At 41.8% G+C, this 21,874-nt stretch overlaps 6 protein-coding genes and 3 non-coding genes across 10 annotated transcripts; 6 read left to right on the top strand and 3 right to left on the bottom strand.

Moving 5' to 3' along the window:
• The first annotated feature begins 18 nt into the window (after positions 1 to 18).
• On the top strand, positions 19 to 1,700 carry LOC117788636 (bifunctional peptidase and arginyl-hydroxylase JMJD5). The gene is made up of 2 exons (XM_034627467.1): positions 19 to 396; positions 458 to 1,700. Exons 1-2 carry the CDS (start codon positions 106 to 108, stop codon positions 1,394 to 1,396), a joined length of 1,230 nt encoding a protein of 409 aa, XP_034483358.1. The 5' UTR covers positions 19 to 105; the 3' UTR covers positions 1,397 to 1,700.
• LOC117788639 (B-cell receptor-associated protein 31) lies at positions 1,524 to 3,184 on the bottom strand. Its single transcript, XM_034627469.1, has 3 exons — positions 3,060 to 3,184; positions 2,375 to 2,959; positions 1,524 to 1,991 (listed from the first exon to the last, which is right to left on the bottom strand). The coding sequence occupies exons 2-3, from the start codon at positions 2,876 to 2,878 to the stop codon at positions 1,809 to 1,811; spliced, it is 687 nt and encodes a 228-aa protein (XP_034483360.1). The 5' UTR covers positions 2,879 to 2,959; positions 3,060 to 3,184; the 3' UTR covers positions 1,524 to 1,808.
• A 74-nt stretch (positions 3,185 to 3,258) lies between these two features.
• LOC117788640 (protein DPCD) lies at positions 3,259 to 4,030 on the top strand. Its single transcript, XM_034627470.1, has one exon. It carries the CDS (start codon positions 3,337 to 3,339, stop codon positions 4,006 to 4,008), a length of 672 nt encoding a protein of 223 aa, XP_034483361.1. The 5' UTR covers positions 3,259 to 3,336; the 3' UTR covers positions 4,009 to 4,030.
• On the bottom strand, positions 4,020 to 4,831 carry LOC117788641. Its single transcript, XM_034627471.1, has 2 exons — positions 4,746 to 4,831; positions 4,020 to 4,674 (listed from the first exon to the last, which is right to left on the bottom strand). The coding sequence occupies exons 1-2, from the start codon at positions 4,767 to 4,769 to the stop codon at positions 4,078 to 4,080; spliced, it is 621 nt and encodes a 206-aa protein (XP_034483362.1). The 5' UTR covers positions 4,770 to 4,831; the 3' UTR covers positions 4,020 to 4,077.
• A 66-nt stretch (positions 4,832 to 4,897) lies between these two features.
• Positions 4,898 to 6,309, bottom strand: LOC117788637 (UPF0415 protein C7orf25 homolog). Its single transcript, XM_034627468.1, has 4 exons — positions 6,098 to 6,309; positions 5,714 to 6,040; positions 5,102 to 5,653; positions 4,898 to 5,045 (listed from the first exon to the last, which is right to left on the bottom strand). The coding sequence occupies exons 1-4, from the start codon at positions 6,266 to 6,268 to the stop codon at positions 4,968 to 4,970; spliced, it is 1,128 nt and encodes a 375-aa protein (XP_034483359.1). The 5' UTR covers positions 6,269 to 6,309; the 3' UTR covers positions 4,898 to 4,967.
• Positions 6,310 to 6,395: 86 nt separating this feature from the next.
• On the top strand, positions 6,396 to 13,078 carry LOC117788635 (splicing factor 3B subunit 3). Of its 2 annotated transcripts, XM_034627465.1 has the most exons (11): positions 6,401 to 6,543; positions 6,824 to 7,085; positions 7,357 to 7,722; positions 7,978 to 8,452; positions 8,514 to 8,848; positions 9,586 to 9,893; positions 10,078 to 12,061; positions 12,240 to 12,292; positions 12,482 to 12,545; positions 12,724 to 12,775; positions 12,841 to 13,078. In XM_034627465.1, exons 2-7 carry the CDS (start codon positions 6,860 to 6,862, stop codon positions 12,055 to 12,057), a joined length of 3,690 nt encoding a protein of 1,229 aa, XP_034483356.1. In that variant the 5' UTR covers positions 6,401 to 6,543; positions 6,824 to 6,859; the 3' UTR covers positions 12,058 to 12,061; positions 12,240 to 12,292; positions 12,482 to 12,545; positions 12,724 to 12,775; positions 12,841 to 13,078. The 2 variants fall into 2 exon arrangements, with proteins under 2 accessions (XP_034483357.1, XP_034483356.1); XM_034627466.1 differs by lacking the exons at positions 9,586 to 9,893; positions 10,078 to 12,061; positions 12,240 to 12,292; ... (1 more) ...; positions 12,724 to 12,775; positions 12,841 to 13,078 and adding an exon at positions 9,186 to 9,226 and having other exon boundaries at positions 6,396 to 6,543.
• Positions 12,094 to 12,175, top strand: LOC117789309. The gene has a single exon (XR_004617872.1). It is a non-coding gene; the product is annotated as a small nucleolar RNA Me28S-Gm3113 (small nucleolar RNA).
• Positions 12,325 to 12,408, top strand: LOC117789308. Its single transcript, XR_004617871.1, has one exon. It is a non-coding gene; the product is annotated as a small nucleolar RNA Me28S-Gm3113 (small nucleolar RNA).
• On the top strand, positions 12,582 to 12,655 carry LOC117789300. The gene has a single exon (XR_004617863.1). It is a non-coding gene; the product is annotated as a small nucleolar RNA Me28S-Cm788 (small nucleolar RNA).
• Positions 13,079 to 21,874: the final 8,796 nt, after the last annotated feature.

The following is a 21,874-nucleotide window of genomic DNA, read 5'->3' as shown; positions in this document are numbered from 1 at the left end:
CTTGTTTTAATAGTCTTGTCGCAACAATAAACGGACTGGCAAGCTCGTTCTCGACCGGTGTTTGCATATCCCGCGAATTAACTTTGAAAGACTTCCTTTTTGGGAATGGTTACAGTTGAGGCCTCTTTATCAGAGCTCACGAAATTACTGCCGCATTTTGTGGATATTGCAAATCTGCTGGGGAATGAAGTTGAGGCACGTTACATACTTAAGCGGGCTGCAGATCACTTTGAGAAATTGCAGCTGGAAAGCAGAAGAAACGAGGAGGATGAAGAGGAAGTCTCCTATCTAGTACAGGCTTTGGTGGACAAGTACTGGGAGCGCATACACAGTGGACACTTTAGTAGTGTGTCGTTGACAATAAGGAAAATCTATGCACTTGGCTGCTACTTCAAGGTGATCTAGAGATTATCTGATGATTTTAAACAATTATTTAAATTGCATTTAATTTCATTAGATTTTCTTTCTGCTGCTGGAAAACTCCAGCTTGGAGCGACGTGAGCAATGCAGTGGCATTCTTGATGAGACACAGCTTCTGGGATGCACTGATAATCTGTATGAGAATTGTAACGAATTACAAGCTGCACTGATGAAGTACTTGGATGTAGATGCCACAAAGATCAACCCGACGCCGTTGCCCATTTTAGAAGCAGTGCAGCGACGTGTGTCCCGCTGTGATATACCCCAACTGGATGCTCCAAGCATAACAGAATTTCGTGAGAGTTGCTATGAGGCACTGCAGCCAACGTTGCTGCTCAACACGATTAATCACTGGCCAGCTTTGAGCAAATGGCGTGATTTGAATTACCTACTCAAAGTGGCGGGCAATCGCACAGTGCCCATTGAGATTGGCTCCAACTATGCCAGCGATGAATGGTCACAGCAGCTGGTTAAGATCCGTGAATTCCTGTACAGGCAATTTGGCGAAGACAACAAGACTGCAGAGCTGGAAATAGAGTATCTGGCGCAGCACGAGCTCTTTGGCCAAATCCCAGACTTAAAGGCGGACATCTGTGTTCCCGATTACTGCAGCGTGTCTGCTGAAAACTCATCTCCTGTGGATATCAAAGCTTGGCTTGGTCCGAAGCACACTGTGTCACCCATGCACACAGATCCCAAGCACAATTTGCTATGCCAGGTCTTTGGAAGCAAAAGGATCATACTGGCAACACCTGCAGATACAGAGAATCTTTATGCACACGAGAGTGAGTTCCTTGGGAATACATCGCAAATAGATGCAGCCAATCCGGACTTTGAACGCTTTCCCCTGCTGAGCAGAGTTCACTTTTATGAGCTGTTGCTACAACCTGGAGATTGTTTATATTTGCCTCCAAAGTGGTGGCATTACGTGCGATCTAACACTCCCAGTTTCTCAGTGAGTTTCTGGTTTGAGTAGGCGACGGCAAGACGACAACAGAAATCCAAAGCGGGTTTGCCATCAATGACGTCATAGCGAGTTGATAAGCATTCGCAGCATGATGTGGACTATGTATGAATCATCCGATAATTGTATTTCGTATATAAATAAGTTATTGAGTTATTTATTGAGTCGCCAACTGAAACTGCGGCAAACAAAAAAGTAACATTTACGCAATAAAGCAAAGTGTACAAAATACAACTTGGGACGTGAGAGAATTACTATTTAGAAATGTTATCTATGAGAATAAAGTGTTTAATGTACTTGTATGTTTTCGATTTGATAGTTTATAATCTTTCTTTTAATCTTTAAAGATTTTGCATTTGCTGCCTTTGCCCCCACCGCCAAGTTTAAGTCTTATCATTTTATAAATATTTATTTTTCGCCTCGCTTAATCATCCTTGGTGCCAGCCGCTCCAATGGTGATCTGTTTCTGCAGTTTGCTGTACTCCTCGGTGAGGCGATCGTATTCACGGTTAATGCTCTCAGCCTGCGACTTGACTGCTTCCTTGTCCTTCTTCTCGCGGTTCAAGTCGGCGGTCAGCTCCTGGACGCGTTCCTTCAGCTTGTTGAGCTGTAAAACGAGTTTCAGCTGGTTTGAGTTTTGTGTTTTTGAGTTTTGGGTGGGATTTGTGTTTGGGAATGTGTTCGAATGCTTAGGATACTCTGGCGGTGAGTCCTTGCACACGCTTCCGCAGGCGAGTCAACTGTTTAAAGAGTTTACGATAGGTTTACTTGAATTGTTTGGTTTTGTTTCTGGTTTCTATGTTTGTTGTTGGCCCAACACTTTCCATGTGGGTATCATAACAAATCTTACGCATTTTGTACAGCTTGGTAGTAGCTAATGAACAAAGTATTAGGTGGATTTGCGAAGCTCTTTAAACATGCCTGGGCTGCAGGAGGACGGTGTGCAACAACTCGAAACGCCAATTGGATAATGGGATCATTCTCACTTACCTCATTCAGAGTTGTGTCTTCGGTAGCTTCCTTAGCCGTGTCCGTCTTCTGCACGGCCATCAGGGAACGGGCGCGGTCAGTGGCGCTCTGGGCCTGCTTCATGGAAGCCTCGCTCTGGGCCAGCAGACTTGCCTGTGCCGAGATCAGTGTGACCAGCCGGCGAATGACCAAGACCAGGAAAATCGCAAAGCCGGAAATGTAAAAGTTGCGCTGAGCACGGAAGAGACGCATACTGTGCTGCATCTCCACGTTCAGATGCACCTCACCAGTGTTCTCGTGGCTGGAATACTTGCGCATCTCACGAATTGCTTCCAGAAGGAACAGCACTAACACACCCATAATAAGGAAGAAGTAGAGATGCGCCTGCTGTGCCAACATGGCCAGGAATTTAGATTTGAAGAATCGGCTCCATTTGTACGGACTGGCGATGGGGAGCACCAGCAGCAAAACCACTATAATTTCTGCGTACAGAAAAGTGGCGATCAAAGTCCACACAAGACTCATTTTTACGCCTATTTAACACCAATTAAAATGTATTTTCTTCGATTTCTCGTTTCTCACTTCTGCAATTTTCGTTTAAGTGCGCTGCAAATAATTTTTTAATGTGAAAAAATTAGTATGAAATATACACGTATAGTTTAGGCTGTGCAGCTATTTATAAACTAAGAACCGTGATTCGGCTTACTTTAAATAGCAACACCAATAAAATACAGCTGCAAGTGATGAAATATGCGTATATTTTATGCGGTCATTCGCGGCCACGTCAACTTTGCCGACAACTTTTCTGACACAAATTGCAACGAGTTGGCAGCCCCCGAAATAAGCTTGTAAACAAAAGCAAACAGCTGAGCTGACACAACCCTGGTTGCCAGGCACAACGAAATGTGCTTTTGCGCCATTGATCAAATTCAGTTCAATTTACATACTTTAAAACAGTTTCAGTCTTAGTTGCTAACGAAAAAATGTCCTATCAAAATTGGTTGAATTATTTGCAATCCGCTGAAAAGAATTCAATGATAAGCGGCCGGTTGCGCAAAGTTCTTTACAAGTTTCCAGATGGGCGGCAAATGGCCGAGGAGTACAACATGGATACGGGAATAGTGCAGAGACGCGCCTGGCGCAAGTGCAAGCAGCTGATGGGAGAGCCGGAGTGGGAAATAGAGTTGGGTGATGAGCCAAGACAGCTGAATTGGGGTGGTGGCAATAAGGGAACCTCTGCTGGCGGTGGTGATGCGGATAACATGGCTGGATCTGAATTCACAGTGCGCGAGAGCAACTCTGCTCCGTTGCTGACCAAGCGGGTGACCAAGAAGAACATCGAGTGGCGCATACGCAACCTGCCGTATTCGCTAAATGTCTACAATGTCAGTGCCGATCCAGAAAAGCATGCGATTGTGGTGCGCACTACCAATAAAAAGTACTACAAGGTTATTCCTGTACCTGATCTGGATCGCTGTGGCATGCCGCCGATCCAGGCTAATATAAGCACACATCATCAATTCAACACACTCATAATTACATACCAGAAGCCAGAGATTATGTGCGAAATGGAGGCACAGGTTCTATTGCTCCTGAAAAATGTGGAAACCGAGACAGACATGGATGATCTGTTGAAGGGTTTGCTAGCTAAATAAAACTCTTATCATTTAAATTACATAAATACTAAAAGTGGCTTTAATTTAAAATAATATCACAAACTCAAGCTACTTTTGAAAGCTTTCGGCCAATCCCATGTAGCTGGCCAACGAAGGAGCCGATGAGCTGGTGAACATTGTATAATCGAACGAGGGCAGTTCCAACGGAGTCAGAGATGGCATGTCATTCTCAGAGCTTCTCTCCAGTGAGGAGAGTCCCTGGAACTCTTGACTCTCCGCCTGCGGATTGCTCTTGATCATAGTCTCCACTTTGAGCTCAACTAGAGCTGGTGTCGCTGGTATCCGCTCTGCCGTGGATATAAACTTGGCATCAAAATCTTGTACGGTCTTATCAATGGCCTTGGCAACGGATTGCGCTGATCCCACGCCGTGTTCCGGCCGTAATGGCAACATGGGACTAGTTTCCTTCAGTTGCACAAAATCCTTCATCTTTGTAAGCCCGTGCTGGGTTTTCCGCATTTCGATTTGGCGTAGCTTCCGCTGAAAGTCAAGCGTTAAGGTGTCCAGCACTTCCTTCGATTTGGGAAGCTGCACGTTTTTATAGGCGTCCTGTACATAAAGCAGCGAAGTTTCCAAGGCCTTAATTGCCTCTTCGTAGCGGTGATGACGCATAAATCGCTCCGACCGGCGTTCATGAAAATGTGCCTGCGATTAACAACACAAGGAAAAACTCTATTATTTAAAAGACAAAGCATATTTTTATTTTTTCAATTTACCAAATTCAGCGGAGCACAATCCATGTTTTCTCTAGTTCTGTTTTTGTTTACCTGCGCAGTACGTCACCTGCTTGGCAACCCTGTCTCTCAGCTGATTATCGATAACTTTAGTTAGACATTATCGTGGCGGTATATTTAAACTAACGTGAAAGTTTAGTTTTTATGTATTACGTGTACATATATTTAATATAAAGTTAACAATTTGTCCTAAAAATGTTTTATTTATAGCGGCTTAGCAGTTGCTTCTTTATTTTCAGTGAGTGCTCGTGAAGCATGTACAAATACGGGTACGTTTATTCCCTAAAAAGAGATAAATGTTATTTAAATAAAACTTTAATTAGGCAAAACACACTCACCTGCATCTTGGCTGATCTCACAAACGCCTTGTTTGATGTAACTGTAAATATTTTACGTTCCATGCCGAAACTAAAGATCTTTAAGCTTCGCTCATTAACATTTGCCGTAAATCTTATATTTGAGAACTCGGCAGGTATCGTGTCAACATTCGGATAAACTGTAACGTTTTTCAAAAACTCGGCAGCAATTTCCTTTTCATGGGGTCCACCCAAAACCGTTAGAATATTTTGAAAAGCATCGTAAGCCAGTTGACAGCAGACCAGTCGCTTTCCTTGAAGGATTTTCTCAATCATAGGCTTAACTGGAACTTCGCGCTCTTTTTCGGCCTGTTCGGTTAAAAGCGGTTCCTTGAATACCCAATTACAACGTCCGTTTGTGAGAGCGCTACAATAGGCCAGCATTGTAGTGACATCCAGATTGAGTTCCTCCGACGCCGTTGCATATTGATCTACATCCAGATCAGGCTCTTCTAGAGATGCTGTTTGCACTCCCATTCCCTTGAGCTCCTCATGCAGTGAGCTATCAATTTTGTTGGAGAAATAAAAGACTATCTAAAAAAAAGGATTGCATTGCCTTAAACGAAAGCTAATTTCATCATTTTTTGTATTTACCTTGGGACGCTGAAACATGCAGAAGTGCAACTCGCTGGCCTCCAAGTAATCCTCTGCCTGATCAAGAACGCTGCGTGCACCAAAGCTCACACATCCTTTGGCAGCGTCTTCGATAGACCTGGAATTGCGAGCAATCACCTTGATCCATTTTAGACCGTTATTGGCCACAATGTCAACACGCAGAGGATTATCCCGCGATTCGAGTGGAAATACTGCATTTATATCCACGACACCTTGTTGCAATCGCAATGTTTTTATAAGAAATTCATAATTGACAAAGTTACTGCTGGTTATATGATTCTCCTTTAATGTTTTGGTACGTATAACCTGAAAATAAAATGTATTAGTCACTATTCCAATCAGATCAATCAAACCAAATTAGACCTTCTCCAAGAATTTCAGTTCCTGTTGGATTTTCCTTTGCACTTTTGAAACACCAGCAATATCCTCAAACTCGACCAATGCTTTCTTTAATTCATTGCCGAGTCTGATTTTATCGTTGGCTTCGTCATAAAGATTTCTCTCCGACTCCATTTCCACCTGCTGAACGTTCATTTAATTAGTTAAATTTTATTTATTTCTATTGTCATCGCAGCTCGCAGTTCAGGGCTACTAAAAAATTCTCGATATCGTTATCGCTATCAAAGTCATAGCAACTCTGCGACGACTTCTGTCAAATGCCTCCCGCGTTTTATTCCGTCCACTTTTTCTTCACCGGTCAAGCCAAGCGGCAGCTCTGAAAATGGCGCTGTCTTTTCTGATGTGAAAAAAGTTAAATCCAAGCGCATCAATATTAAAATGTGTCAATTCATTGAATAAAATAGTAAAAGGTAATTATCTAAGCGCTAAGCTAGTTGAATTTAATATTATTTCAAAGTTTTGCACAAAGTATCTCCAGAAAAGCAGAAATGTCTGCTGTTTGGTCGCAATTAAGGCGTGCTAAATTAACAACTAAATGCTGCTTACTAAGCATCGTTAGGCGACACGACTATCATTACTGTGGCCTTGGTTTTCCAAAGTAGTACATATTTATTATAAATATATATTTTTTTAATGTTGAATGAACCGGATCGTTTCTAACCTCAACTATAAATAATTTTTTTCCTACAGTGCAATTGTGTTGAGTTTTACAAGTACAGCTTCATCATGTACTTGTATAATTTGACGCTGCAGAAGGGCACCGGCGTCACGCACGCGGTGCACGGCAACTTCTCGGGCGGCAAGCAGCAAGAGGTGCTGTTGTCACGTGGCAAGTCGCTGGAACTGCTTCGTCCCGATCCCAATACCGGAAAAGTTCACACGCTCATGTCTACGGAAATATTCGGCTGCATACGTGCACTGATGGCCTTTCGTCTGACGGGCGGCTCAAAAGGTGGGTTTCATTTTTATTTAATATATAGATTAGATTTAAAGCACGAAACCCAATTGAGGCAACTCTTTGTGTGGTTGTTCCCAGTTTGACCTAATTAAATGTGTCTGTGTGCGATAACAATTTAACTTGGCGTCGCATTTGCCATGACCCTTAACCACATGGTATGGCGAACTGAAACTTCGAGTTACAATCGTTTCCAACCTCAAATCAGACTGTACCTTTTTATAACTATCGTGTCTATAATTTAGACTCTCCCTTTGTATCATCTTAGACTATATCGTTGTGGGTTCTGACTCTGGTCGCATTGTTATTCTGGAGTACATTCCCAGCAAGAATGCGCTGGAGAAAGTGCACCAGGAGACCTTTGGCAAGTCCGGATGTCGCCGCATTGTGCCGGGTCAATACTTTGCCATTGATCCCAAAGGTCGTGCAGTGATGATTGGAGCCGTGGAGAAGCAAAAGTTGGCCTACATCATGAATCGCGATACACAGGCACGACTCACCATATCCTCGCCACTGGAAGCACACAAGTCAAACACACTGACTTACCATATGGTTGGTGTGGACGTTGGCTTTGATAATCCCATGTTTGCATGTCTGGAAATCGACTATGAGGAGGCTGACTTGGATCCATCTGGTAAGATCGATCAACCATTCTGAAATTGTTTATTTTTGGCGCCTTTAGACTCAGTGACTGTGGTTAATACAGCAGGAATACTGTTAACACTGAGCGCTAGATAAATGTGACCACTGAACCATTGGTGTTGCTGTAATTGCCTAGCAGCACTTCACTGATTTGTGGCCCACATTCAAATCTTAAAACATATACATATTTATGGTATTATTATTTCTATGTTTTAATATTTATCTATTATTCTTTATCTTTTGATAGGTGATGCAGCTCAGCGCACACAACAAACGCTCACATTCTACGAGTTGGATCTTGGCTTGAACCACGTGGTTCGCAAATACTCTGAACCATTGGAAGAGCATGCCAACTTCTTGGTTTCTGTACCCGGTGGCAATGACGGACCTTCGGGTGTGCTCATTTGCTCGGAGAACTATCTGACGTATAAGAACTTGGGCGATCAGCATGACATACGCTGTCCTATACCGCGTCGTCGCAATGATCTGGATGATCCGGAACGTGGCATGATCTTTATATGCTCTGCAACACATCGCACCAAGAGCATGTACTTCTTTCTGCTGCAAACCGAGCAGGGTGATATCTTTAAGATCACCCTAGAGACTGATGACGATGTGGTGTCGGAGATCAAGCTGAAGTACTTTGATACTGTGCCGCCAGCGACGGCAATGTGTGTCTTGAAGACAGGCTTTCTATTTGTAGCCAGTGAATTTGGCAACCAGTAAGTTAAAGCTGCTTATAGGTATCTGTTCCAGCATAGCTAATCTGTCTTTTGTCCACAGTTATCTGTATCAGATTGCACATCTGGGCGATGACGATGATGAGCCCGAGTTCAGCTCTGCCATGCCATTGGAGGAGGGTGAAACATTCTTCTTTGCTCCACGTGCTTTGAAGAATCTCGTCTTGGTCGATGAGTTGCCCTCGTTTGCACCTATTATCACCTCACAGGTGGCTGACTTGGCAAACGAGGACACACCACAGCTGTATGTGCTTTGTGGTCGTGGTCCACGCTCAACACTGCGTGTTCTGCGTCATGGCCTCGAGGTATCCGAGATGGCCGTCTCTGAGCTGCCCGGTAATCCAAATGCCGTTTGGACTGTCAAGAAACGTGTTGATGGTGAGTCCAATAACATGCTTTAATTTATCTTTTCGCATATTTACTATTAAGTTTAGAATCTAAGTTTGCTAGCAATGAAATGTTTCTAATAATTCAACTGGTGCATTGATGATACAGAACACGATACCCCAAGCTAAACAATAAATAAATGATATTGCTATGTATATAGGATTTATTTGGAATGTTGATATGTTAATAATTTTAATTAAGTTGAGTAACGAATTTGATAATTTAATGCTTTTATGCTGATAGTATCAACAATCCTAGTTCATATGCCTATATATAAACACGATCCAAAAGCCACAAGTTATCAACCACCAGTTCTCTCTTATTTCAGGCGCTTAAACACAGACGTGTGTCAACTGTTTGTTGTGTGTGACTATCGAACAGATATAAGAACAGAGTTTATCCAATTGACTCTCGTATAATACTTATAATTTATATTTGTCTTTTGTGAATTGATAGGTAAGGCAACATTATTGCAGCTCTTAAGTCAACAGATACTACTACAAATGTGTACTACAAAATACAACTTATATGAATTTTAATACTTAAGATTTTGACATTGAACATGATGCGATTCTTTATCAACCGTGTTTCAGCTGAATTATCCATTGATTACAATTTGATAAACTGATTATTCAATGTCAACTAAAAAAATGCCTTATAAATTAAGTTAAATTGAAGAACTTTTAACTGATGTGAAATCATTTTGTTGTTGTGTTTCCTACTTTTAGACGAGTTCGATGCCTATATCATTGTATCCTTCGTGAATGCCACGCTGGTTCTGAGCATTGGTGAAACCGTTGAGGAAGTAACGGACAGTGGCTTCCTAGGCACAACACCTACATTGTGTTGTGCCGCATTAGGCGATGATGCTCTGGTCCAAGTCTATCCAGATGGCATTCGTCATATACGTTCCGATAAGCGCGTGAATGAATGGAAGGCTCCGGGCAAGAAATCGATTACCAAATGCGCTGTCAATCAACGTCAGGTGGTGATTACGCTCTCTGGTCGTGAGTTGGTCTACTTTGAAATGGATCCGGTAAGCATACATAACTAAAGATGAAGGTCGTCTCTTTCACATTGCTCTGATGACAAAAACACGAAAAAGAACAATCATGTTGAGACACTTTGTGTCCTGCAGTGCTGAGCTTTCATTAGACAATGATTTACCTTCTCGAAGTGCCCTTTAAAAGAGATGACTTATGTGTAATTCTCTTCCGTAGACTGGCGAGTTGAACGAGTATACGGAACGATCGGAAATGCCTGCAGAGATCATGTGCATGGCTCTGGGCACAGTGCCTGAAGGCGAGCAGCGTTCCTGGTTCTTGGCTGTTGGCCTTGCTGATAATACTGTGCGCATTCTCTCACTGGATCCAAATAACTGCCTGTCGCCGTGCTCCATGCAGGCTTTGCCCTCGCCAGCCGAGTCATTGTGTTTGGTCGAGATGGGACACACGGAGAGCACCACAACAGCTGGCGGTGTGGATGATGATGTGCCCGCTCAACGCAGCGGTGGCAGCAATAAAGGCACCATCTATCTAAATATTGGATTAAGCAATGGCGTCTTGCTGCGCACTGTGCTGGATCCCGTCTCTGGGGATTTGGCGGATACGCGAACACGTTACTTGGGCTCGCGTCCGGTGAAGCTGTTCCGCATCAAGATGCAGGGCTCAGAGGCCGTGCTGGCCATGTCCAGCCGCACCTGGCTATCGTATTACCATCAGAATCGATTCCATTTGACGCCACTGTCTTATGAGACGCTGGAGTACGCCTCGGGCTTTTCCAGCGAGCAGTGTAGTGAGGGTATTGTGGCTATTTCCACAAACACGCTGCGGATCTTGGCACTCGAGAAACTGGGCGCTGTCTTCAACCAGGTGGCTTTTCCGCTGCAGTACACGCCGCGTGCATTTGTCATACATCCAGATACGGGACGTATGCTGATTGCCGAAACGGATCACAATGCGTACACCGAGGACACAAAGAGTGCACGCAAGGAGCAAATGGCCGAGGAGATGCGCAGTGCTGCAGGCGACGAGGAACGAGAGCTGGCCCGAGAGATGGCGAATGCATTTATCAATGAGGTGCTGCCAGAGGATGTGTTCTCTGCACCAAAAGCAGGATTGGGACTGTGGGCATCACAGATACGCTGCCTGGATGCCATGCAAGGCCAGACGATGTTCAATGTGCCGCTGACACAGAACGAGGCTATCATGTCGATGGCGTTGCTCAAGTTCTCGATTGCGGCAGATGGACGCTACTATTTGGCAGTGGGCATTGCCAAGGACTTGCAGCTGAATCCACGTATATCTCAGGGCGGATGCATTGATGTCTACAAAATTGATCCAACCTGCACAAGTCTGGAGTTTCTGCATCGCACTGAGATAGACGAGATTCCCGGCGCATTGTGTGGATTCCAAGGGCGCTTGTTGGCAGGCTGTGGCCGTATGCTGCGAATCTACGATCTGGGCAAGAAGAAGATGCTGCGCAAGTGCGAGAATAAACACATTCCCTACCAGATTGTCAACATTCAAGCTATGGGTCATCGTGTCTATGTCTCGGATGTCCAAGAATCGGTATTCTTTATACGCTATCGTCGGGCCGAGAATCAACTCATCATATTCGCCGATGACACGCATCCTCGTTGGGTGACTGCGACTACTTTGCTGGATTATGATACCATTGCCATAGCTGACAAGTTTGGCAACCTCAGCATTCAACGTCTGCCGCATTCGGTGACCGATGATGTCGACGAAGATCCAACAGGCACCAAGTCGCTGTGGGATCGTGGCCTGCTGTCGGGCGCCTCGCAAAAGTCGGAGAATATCTGCTCCTTCCATGTGGGCGAGGTTATCATGTCGCTGCAGAAGGCTACGCTCATTCCGGGTGGCTCCGAGGCTCTTATCTATTCCACATTAAGTGGTACTGTTGGCGCCTTTGTACCGTTTACCAGTCGAGAGGACTATGACTTCTTCCAGCACCTGGAGATGCACATGCGTAATGAGAATCCACCCCTATGTGGTCGGGATCATCTGAGTTACCGCAGCTCCTATTACCCGGTGAAGAATGTCCTCGACGGCGACTTGTGCGAGCAGTATCTGTCTATTGATGCAGGAAAGCAAAAGAGCATTGCCGGCGACATGTTCCGCACACCAAATCAAATCTGCAAGAAACTGGAAGACATACGCACCCGCTATGCATTCTAATAAGGTAAGAAAAGGCTTTTTTGAGAAGACTTGTTAATTTTTGTGATGAGATAGCAATTACCTTGGGACACCTATGAAATGTACCTTGATTAGTGTAAACTTTTACCAACTGACAAAATATTAAAAAAGGGGAATTTGTTGATTGTTGACAATTGTTTAATTTATTATTCTTTTAATTTCAGAAGCACTTTGGTTTCGCACAGAGCATTATCAACATTTGTCTACAGTTTATAAGGTAAATATATGTTTAGTTTTAAATTCAGTTAAATATTTTCTGTGATGAGCTAAGTTTTTACCTTGGGACACCTATGAAATGCCTTGATTAGTGTAAATTTTATGTTGCTGATTTGAAATGTAAATAAAAAAATTGTTTATAAAGAATAAATCAATTAGCTAATATATGTCAATTTTATAACAATTACAGCTCTATTAACAAACAAGGGTATTGCGGATCTCTCTTTAATGGACCACCTTAGAAACCACAAAAGGTAAGAATAAACTGAGATAATTCATCAATTATAAATACAATTCACTATGATGTTTTTACATATGTTAGACTAATGAAATAATTTGATTGAAAATTAATAACTGAGTTTATTATTTAATAATAATTATATGATTAAAAGCGTTTTGCAAATTTCTAATAAGATTCTCTTCTATTTGCAGTTTTTCTTTTGGGTGTGTTCTTCTGGGTTTCTTAATATATTTTACATACTAGGTAAATATTGATAATACATGAATAAATATATCAATTTACTAATATTTTTCTCTTTCTGTTTGCAGTTTAAATATGTAATTGGTAATCTTTAGCTATAGATTGCACATTAATACAACATACACAACCACTAAATGACTGCCTATTTATATTAGACTTAATTGTAGCACAAATTAAAGACATTTGTGTTGCATCTCTTATTTAATATATACTGTAGTTCCTTCCACCTCTCACTCCCCTCACTATGTAATTTAAGCAACATTTTTAAACAAAAATAAATGAAGAAGAACAACTAAGATTAGTGGATTTGTAAATGACTTGTTCTTGTTAAGACTGATGTGGGTCTGTGTGGTAAATAGTTGTGGCATGTTATTGGCCTTGTTACCGTTATGGCAACCAGAATATTTGCCTAAGCGCGTCTAGTTTTCTCCAGAGACTCTTTGGTATGTGCGCAAACCAAATTGTTGTAATTTGTTATGTACGGAGTTATAAGCACAGTAGTTATGCAAATTACGATCATTGCCCCAGCCTTCATCTCAAGATGTTCTAGCTGATGGTGGTCGAGCTGCCAAACAGGCTAGAAACAAGCATCCGCAAAGTGTTGCACTTGTGGCAAAGGAAGGAAGGAAGAGGGAGCAGGGAGAGAGGATCTTCTTGGCTGGCGCTGTGCCAGCTGGTTAAACGATTTATTAACTTCATTTCTAGATCATTAGATCGCATAACACGGACATTCATCACTTGCTTTTTTGCACTTTTTGCTGCACATTTCGAGATCGCGAGCAACACGCAACATACAAGTGGTGTGCAACAACATCGAGAGTTGTTGCAACAACAACAACTACAACAAGAGCGAGCAATCTCTAGGCTGCATCTCTACGCATGCAATTCACGCCAGTTGCAGCTGCAGAGTCTGGTCGAGTCGATCGCGCCGCCGATAAGAACAATCAACGCTTGGCGCAAACACTTGGCACTTGTTGCATGCACCCAGCACCCAGTTCCCTACAAGAATCACGCCCACTTTCTTGTGCTTTGCGCCAGCGCCTGGAAGCTGTTTCCACTGCGCTTTGGAATGCGTTCAAGGAGGCCATCTCTCCCTCTCTCTCTCTGCTCTTTCTCGCGATCTCTTTCTGTAGATGCCCAGCTGCAGATAAGGTTGAAACCTTTGTTTGGTTTTGTTGTGGGGCGTTGTTGCTACTATCAGTGGACCACGATCATCGATCTGAGCATCAGAATCAGAGTCCTAACTCTGCCCCAGCATTTCAGATACAGATGCTTATCGGAAATGCCTCGCGTGATAAAATTTCGCATGAAACGCGCGCTCCACACTTGGAGCTGCGACTTGGAAATGGACCTGGTCGTGGATGGGGATCTGGAAATGGAAATGGGTGTTAACGCAGCAACTTTTCAGCTGTCTTTGGCTCTTAGCACTTGCGACTCTTGCGTGTAAGAATTTTCTGTGAATTCTCGCTGAGATTTTAATCAGATAGATGTGTCTGAACATGGAGACCTGGTCGTGGAGCTGAAACTGATGCTTTCGCGGAGACTGAGACTGAGACTCTGCCTACGGGCCGACACTTTCGCCTTTGTGAATTAAATGCTCATTTTCCTGGCACATTTTCCAGTCACGTCGTTTCACAGTTAGCAACTTTATTAAAACTAACGGCATGCCAAATAATTAAAACGCAGCTAACAAAAAATCGAAAAAAAAAACACACGAGGAATTGCAAATTGCGAGACATGTAATAAATAGAATCATCAGCTTGCCAGGCACACAGAGAGACAGACGGACGGACAGACAGACAGACGACCAACAGACCAGACAGCTAAAGTCAGGGTCTCGGTCTGAGGCTGTCTTACCATCATCACTATCACCATCATCATCATTATCGTCATCATCATCCACTGGCAGCATCATTATTTTAATTCACTTAGCAGCTTTGTAAGTTGGTTTTTAGGCTTTTGGCCAAGTCGCAATCGCACAGCTGTGAGCCGGTTACGGAACGCCTGACAAACCAATTATAAAGCGTGGATTTTCATGTGCACGTGTTGGGAATAGTCAGTTAACACTGCCATATATTAAGAGAGAGGGGAAGGAGAATGAGTAATAAGAAGACGAAGCTGTTCTATCATATTTAGCTTATAAGCTGATCAGAAATTTCTGGCAGTCGTCGGTTAACTTTGTTCTGCTTTGTGTTAATATTTAAGTAAAGACAAGCCTACTCAAAATAGGTTTTTTTTAAAAGAAAATTATGATTACGAGACCTTAAAGTTTTTTTTTTAATATTATATTTATTGGGAAAAGAAATGCAAGATATTAAAAAATCCTTGAAATGATTTTAATTGTGGAAAAAATTTAATGATGTAAATAAAGAGAACATTACAAGGAAATGAAGAAAGTACTACAGAAACTGAGGGTAAAAATGACTTGAAAGGGTTTTAGCCTGGAAATACAATGTAATGAAACAAACAGGTTATGAATTTTGTATTTAACGCTATTAAGTACAATGAAAAGTTAAGAGAAGAACCCCAAGTTAAATATAATTATAATTATGAGCTGAATAAAGAGTCAAATCAGCCAGACATGAAGATATCAATTCGCTTTGCTTGATTCACACCAGTGTAGGACCCTAGGCTTACAGTCAGTCCCAGCTGTAGGGTCTGCACAACAACAACCACATAATTGCTGACTGCCAACGGAGAAGAATGACACACAACCACAGCAGAGAGAAAGAAAGAGAGAGGAAGAGAGAGATAGAGGAGGGCGCGTCCGCATCCAATTCTCAAGTGAAGATTGCTGTCAGCAATCTTTCGTGGCCAGTTAAAAGTACTTATCTACCTTATGTACGAGTTAAACAAGTCTAAACAGTTAGTCAAGTAAGTGTTTTGACAAAATAAAAATTGACATATTTATTTTTTTTATTTTTAAAAATAGTTTAACTCTATGAAAATTAGTTGTAATATTTTTAGTTTGTTCTAAGAACCATAGACAAAAGTAATAAAATAAAAGTCCATAAATATTAAACATAAATTTTGTATTTGGTCAAAACACTTTTCTGACTAACTGTACACAGATATGTGCTTGCATGCTTGACTCTACTCGACTTTAGTTGACTTTGTTTGGCTTTGGGAGTCTGACCCCATTCAATGTCATTAACTTGGTCCAAGGTCTGTTTGTTTTGAGAGCTTTGGCAATTTTCGCATAATTGCCTGAAAATTATGAAATGTGACGAGGGGCAACTTGCTGTGGCAGCTACTTGTGGCAAGATCGCCCACTGAACTCATTTGAACTGCTCAAGCTGTCAGCAGCTCGTTGTTCGTATGTCCATCTGTTGCCAAGTCTCCAACTGAGTCGCAATCTCAGCCTCAAGTTGAAGTTTAAACTGAGCTCAACCTCGCCCCACGGCAATGTCTTCATGTGGCACAAACGACAAACTCAAACTGAAACTGAAACTGAAACTCAAACTCAACTGTAAGCGTTTCAGTCACTTAGTCAACAATCTGTTGCATCTAATTGTGTTTGCAACAAATTACTCAATTCCGTGATGTTCAGATAGCAGATGGATATCAAGCCAGAAGATTGCCAACAATATCTCACTCTCTCTCTCTTTCTTTCTTTCTCTTTATCTGTCTGTCTATCTCTCTCTCGCTCAGTCAACAGGTTTGACATAATTTTCACTTTAGTTTGTTTTTAAAGGCACAAATTTGCACGCAGATGACGATGATGCGTTGAGAGAGTAACTCAATCCAAAATTCTCAATCTCCGGTCTGCGATCTCTGCATCTCTGCATCTTTGTCTCTGTCTCTGTCTCAGTCTCAGTCTTGGCAAAGGGGGGCACTTTAGTGGGCGTGGCACACTTCCGCAAGCAATTTGCTGCGGTTCTTGGGCGGCGGCGGGCATAATGGAACATTTTAATGCTGAAACCGATGATTAAAATCAAAGCCATAAAAACGCAAGAGGCAACAGTAAAGGGGGTAGGGGGGAGTGGAGAGAAGGGGATGCGGTGGTGCCACCAGCACGTTGAGATGTCGAGAACGCAGTCGCAATTGCAGTTGCAACTTGCCAGATAAATACGTTGATCAGTCGCACAGATCATCAACACGAACATGCCACAACAACAGCAGCAGCAACAACAACTGGCAACAACTGGCAACAAGGCAACGGAGACACGTCAGCAAACGGGCCATAAAAACGGGAGCAGCATGCAACATAATTGAAAGCAATTTGCGGCTGACTGACTGTGTCTAAGGTGAGGCAGGGTGCAAGGGGAGGGAATAGGCAGGAGAAGGCTGCCTGATGAGCTGCCCCGGGAAGCGGCAAGGCGAGCGTCAGCATAAACATTACATTGATTGCCATTGCCTGCCCCACACACACACACACACTGCCACACACGTGTTGTTTGTCAATGAAGTTGGCGCTTCTTCAGCTGCTGTTGAACCTGCCAAGGTGAAGGGCTGTGGCAAGGGGCAGAGGCAGAGGCAGAGGAAGGGGTACATCAGCATTGAACGGAAGTCGCTTAGTTCCGGCTGCTGTTGATCAGTTGCATCTGCACCTGAACACACACGTTTGATGCCACATGCAGCAGCTTATTTTCCCCCTTCCTCTCCCCTCCCCTCCCAACCCAACATTTGTTGTTACGCAATTGTGCATTGCCTTTAATTTGTATTTGTATCTTGGGCCACAAATTTTTGGTTCTTTTGCCACTCAACTGATGCTGAATGTAATTGCAAACAGCTGAGACACATCTGTTGCAAGTTTATTTCGATATTTTGTCGATACACTAAATTGGTTAAGATTGCTGGGGAATTGCTTAATATAGTAAAGACAGAAAGAGAGATTGAAAAGTCAATGATCATTAGAATTGCTTAACTATGGAATTATTACTGTTGGGTTAGTTGATTTTATATGATTAAGGTCAACTTGAGTTGCAAATAGATCGGTTTAGAAAAAATGCTAAGAAATTAGAATAAATTAGAAGTCAAAATTGCAGCTCAATATTATTGAATCTCTTAAGAAATCATTAGAATATCTTACGAAAATAGCAAAAGATTGGGTTTAAAGATATATTTAAAAAAAAAACCAGTCTAATATTTAAGATATTTTGAAATTGTCACAGTTTTTTTTTACTTAATTTTAATATTTTGCTATTACTTTACATAAAATGATCAAAATTGAAGTTAGGTTCTCTTAATTAATTACATATTATCTGTAGTTAGGCTTAGTAATGATAAAGACTAATATTATGTCCAATTCCATTAAAATTTGAAAAACAATTTGAGTAAAGCCTCTCTCTTTTACATAAGCATTCTTCGCATAACGATTTGTAACATATTTCTTTTCGAGTTCTTATCAATTATTTAATAAAAGTGCAATCTTTAGTCGGCTATTCCCGGGAAATTCATGATTCATTGCACTCGATGTCTTGCAGCTGAGTCAGGGCGAAATCTTTTACCCAACGCATGTGAAGGTTGACTCCCAAGGGGTCATTTCGCTTAAGTCAAGCTTCGCTTGTGCAATGGGGGCTAAATGGGGGTCTGATATACTATATATATACATTCATTTATATATACACAGATGTAGCACACACACAGACAGACACATACACATCAAAATCATGCAATATGCGATATAAAGCAACTTCCTACAGCTGTTGAAACTCTGCGAGCAGCCGGCCAAGTGCGTTGGGTTGTTGTACTTGTTGTTGTTGCAGTTGTTGTTGTTGTTGTTGTGCGAAACAATGAATGAATCGCGTTGTTGTTGTTGTTGCTGGAGTTTATCAAGTTGAAATTGCACACTTGGTTGACTGCTGCCACAACAAACAACGAGAGCAAGAAAAAGCATTCAAAGTAAGTTTTAGATGGGGTTTGGTTCCGTAATCCCTTGCTCCCCTTTATGAACCACTGGTTCGGTTCGGAGCTATAGCCGGCTTAAGAATTTCCAATTAGTTTTACCAACTTTTTTTGAGATGGATTTAACTTTTAATATATTTTTGTGAGATAAAAATGTTATTGTTTAAGATTTGGCTACTGGTTCTTTTTCCGTTTAAATTTTATGTTCTCTCCTAAGGTGGTTCACTTTATAAGGCACTTAAAATAAATCTAGTAGATTTATAGAGTTCTAGTTAAATTATTCTATAATTTTTTATATTCTAATATATATATATATGAAAATTGTTGAAGTTGAGCTGTTGATTAATTTTCTGTTAAAATTTCCCCACTTTATGTTTTTTATAAGCTTGTTATTTTTTTTTTTTGGAAAAAATGTAGTTTATTTTCTAGATTTTGTGGAAACTATAAAGCATCTGAAATCATTTTAAGTTGAGCTACTTTTTTTTTTTAGCTTAAGCTTACAGATCTTCTCTGAACTAGTTCGGTTCATTAAGATATTCTACGTAAAAAGTACCTGTTAACTTTATCTTGCAGTTAATATCTTGAATGTGCACTGGAGATCAGTTCAGATTGAGCTACTAGCTCCGCTTCAGTCGGAGATTAATGCTCCCGCCAACCATTGTTGTGATCAGAGCTGGCAAGTGGTTCACTTTGGGGCAGGCTCCAACCCTGAGGCAAGCGTTTCACTGTCAGAGACGGCAACGCACAAGGCAAACAAGAGGCGTCGCAGTGTGTGTGGGCATGCCCAGGCGGAGGGGGGAGAAGGGGAAGGGAGGCAATTGGGCAGGCAGCTGTTGTTTATAGCAAATCGCTCATACGCCTCGTTGTGCGACCAAGCGTTGCAAATAGTTTATCGTGTGTGTGTCTGTGAGTGTGTGTGCGAGAGTGTGAATGTGTGTTTGTGAGAATGTGATCATTCAGCTCACCCACACAGCGACAATTCAAGTGCAGTGCTCATCAATAAAGTGAAATTTGTGTTGAATTTGGCGGCTGTGGGGCGAGCAGCCTTGTTGTTGTTGCTGCTGTTGTTGTGCTTTGATGGACACATGCATGGGGCATATGCTACACATATACATCTGTACAAATTGTGCACATATATGTGGGACTGTAAGTATATACGACAAGCAGCAGCTGAGGCAGCAACCGGACGCACGTGTTCATTTTCATTTGGCGCAGAGAGAACCCAACGATAAACAGCCGCAGTCGCAGCAACAACAACAACAGCAACAACAATTGCAAAGCAGAATCTTTGTAGGCACTGACGGAGACATAGACGGAGGAGAAGAACACAAAGTTGACGACGCTCAACTGCGGAAATTATTCATTCAAGCGCTGTTGCTGCCTCTTAAAGTTGCCACTGCCACAGCCACTGCTCTCTGCTTGGCTTGGCTGCTTCTGTGTGTTGTTTTTTTCAATGCTGATGAACAGCAACAAATAATAAAAAAAGAGCAGCAACAAGCGAAGAAAGAAAGAAGCAATACAATTTGAAATTCATACAAATTGCAAGCGGGGCAGCGGAACAACAGCAACAACAGCAACAACAACAGCAACAATAGCCATAGAGCGAGTCGCCACATGCGGGGGCAGCTGTGACTGAAGCCACCCAAGCAGCGCCAACATGTCCGGCAGCAGCAACAACAACAACAACAACTACTACAAAAGCTGTCCATCAGAAAGGCAGCGAAGCGCAACAATTGTTGAGAATCTAAAGCCCCAAATGTTATTTGTTGTTGTCATTGTTTTAGTTTTTTGTTAACCATTTCATTTGACTGGCAAATGCCAAAATAATTGTCTCACATTGCATAACACAAAGGCCGCAAGCAATGTGGCCAAAATGAAAGCTCAGCTTTCACCCGAGGCGAGGCCCTCTTCGGAGACGGGGCCTTGAGTTCAAAGCCTCAAAGCCAAGAGCTAAAGCTGAAACTGAGGCTGAGGTGCCAGTGTGATCCATCAGCAGCTGCGGATCAAAGACAATAAAACAAAAGAAGCAACAAAACAAAAAAGAAAACCCCAAAAAACAATCCCAAAATAAAAAATACAGAATACAAAAAACTCAAATCGACATCAGCCCAGTTGAAGTTAAATTTTGAGCTCGGCTCACAGGTGTGCACAATCAATCAACATGAGATCCCATTAAAGCGGCTGTAACAATGACTACGATAATCACGCAGTTGCTGCCTCTGTCTGTGGCAGATTGGGGGCCACGCAACTTGCGGTTGATTCCAAGTCCACGCAACAAGCGCGTTGATAGCTTCAACATGAACAGCGCATAGTTCGATGATTGTGTGTCCATTTCTGGACAGACCACCACAATGCTAATGCTAATGATAATGCTGGAGGTGGGGGATCGGCTATTGTCTAGCTTCCGTTGATTGCTGTAACATTCCACACTTTATTCGATATTCCACATGGAAAGCTTATACACATGTTTCAACATAAATCAAAGAAATTATCAATTGGTTTTCAGAGTCGTTAATTTGGCATTTTAAAATTCCCAATTTTGTACTAAACCACAAAATTGTAATATTTATACAAGCGGTAAATTTAAAAAGCATAAGTTAAAATTAAAATAGAACTACTTTATTGAATTAAATTGACTTTAATTTATAAGCTAAATGTTTATAATATTTCTGGCAATTATTTAGATAAATTTAAAGAAATATTTAACGTTCAAGAATTCTGATAAAAAAAATAGAAGACATATTTAATTTGCAACCAAAAATTCAAATGAGACTTATTTTACTTATTTTAAAGTGAGTATTCTAAAAAATTATTGTTCTAAAACTGTTTTAAAAAATCATTTATCAGATAAGAAATATTTTTGTAATTACAACTTGTATGAAAGATTAAATTAATGAGCAACTTTGCATTTAATTTTATAAATGATAATTTTTATAGATCTCTTTTATAAATCTGAACTTTAAAAAATACTTTTAGGAACTAGTAATTATCTCAAAAGCCATTCGTATGTCAAAATTGATACATTTTTTTGACACATTTTTCCTTGCCAGAAATCGATTTAACTTTTCCCATAGCCCATTTGCCATATGAGTCCAATCAGTTGAGCCAAGTCAATATTGTCGCAACGTTGAACAATTTTAATTGGATATTTGTCGTAGGCTCCATTCCAAGTTGCCGCAAAAGCCGCAACTCAGCGGGACAGTCCGACAGACAGACAGACGGACGGACAGACAGACGGACAGACAAATCGACAAG

The sequence above is a fragment of the Drosophila innubila genome, assembly GCF_004354385.1.
Source record: "Drosophila innubila isolate TH190305 chromosome 3L unlocalized genomic scaffold, UK_Dinn_1.0 0_D_3L, whole genome shotgun sequence".
NCBI classification, from domain to species: Eukaryota; Metazoa; Arthropoda; class Insecta; order Diptera; family Drosophilidae; genus Drosophila; species Drosophila innubila.
Note: the sequence above shows the minus strand (reverse complement) of the source record. Positions and strands in the feature narration are given on the sequence as shown.

Excerpts from the sequence above, each read along its gene's own strand:
- LOC117788636 (XM_034627467.1), top strand. The coding sequence starts at position 106 with ATGGTTACAGTTGAGGCCTCTTTATCAGAGCTCACGAAATTACTGCCG. Across the intron at positions 397-457 it reads CACTTGGCTGCTACTTCAAG|ATTTTCTTTCTGCTGCTGGA; the intron begins GTGATCTAGAGA and ends TAATTTCATTAG.
- LOC117788639 (XM_034627469.1), bottom strand. The coding sequence starts at position 2,878 with ATGAGTCTTGTGTGGACTTTGATCGCCACTTTTCTGTACGCAGAAATT. Across the intron at positions 1,992-2,374 it reads AAGACACAACTCTGAATGAG|CTCAACAAGCTGAAGGAACG; the intron begins GTAAGTGAGAAT and ends CTCGTTTTACAG.
- LOC117788640 (XM_034627470.1), top strand. The coding sequence starts at position 3,337 with ATGTCCTATCAAAATTGGTTGAATTATTTGCAATCCGCTGAAAAGAAT.
- LOC117788641 (XM_034627471.1), bottom strand. The coding sequence starts at position 4,769 with ATGGATTGTGCTCCGCTGAATTTG. Across the intron at positions 4,675-4,745 it reads ATTGTGCTCCGCTGAATTTG|GCACATTTTCATGAACGCCG; the intron begins GTAAATTGAAAA and ends TGTTAATCGCAG.
- LOC117788637 (XM_034627468.1), bottom strand. The coding sequence starts at position 6,268 with ATGAACGTTCAGCAGGTGGAAATGGAGTCGGAGAGAAATCTTTATGAC. Across the intron at positions 5,654-5,713 it reads GCATGTTTCAGCGTCCCAAG|ATAGTCTTTTATTTCTCCAA; the intron begins GTAAATACAAAA and ends CCTTTTTTTTAG. Across the intron at positions 5,046-5,101 it reads TGAGATCAGCCAAGATGCAG|GGAATAAACGTACCCGTATT; the intron begins GTGAGTGTGTTT and ends ATCTCTTTTTAG.
- LOC117788635 (XM_034627465.1), top strand. The coding sequence starts at position 6,860 with ATGTACTTGTATAATTTGACGCTGCAGAAGGGCACCGGCGTCACGCAC. Across the intron at positions 7,086-7,356 it reads TCTGACGGGCGGCTCAAAAG|ACTATATCGTTGTGGGTTCT; the intron begins GTGGGTTTCATT and ends GTATCATCTTAG. Across the intron at positions 8,453-8,513 it reads GCCAGTGAATTTGGCAACCA|TTATCTGTATCAGATTGCAC; the intron begins GTAAGTTAAAGC and ends TTTTGTCCACAG.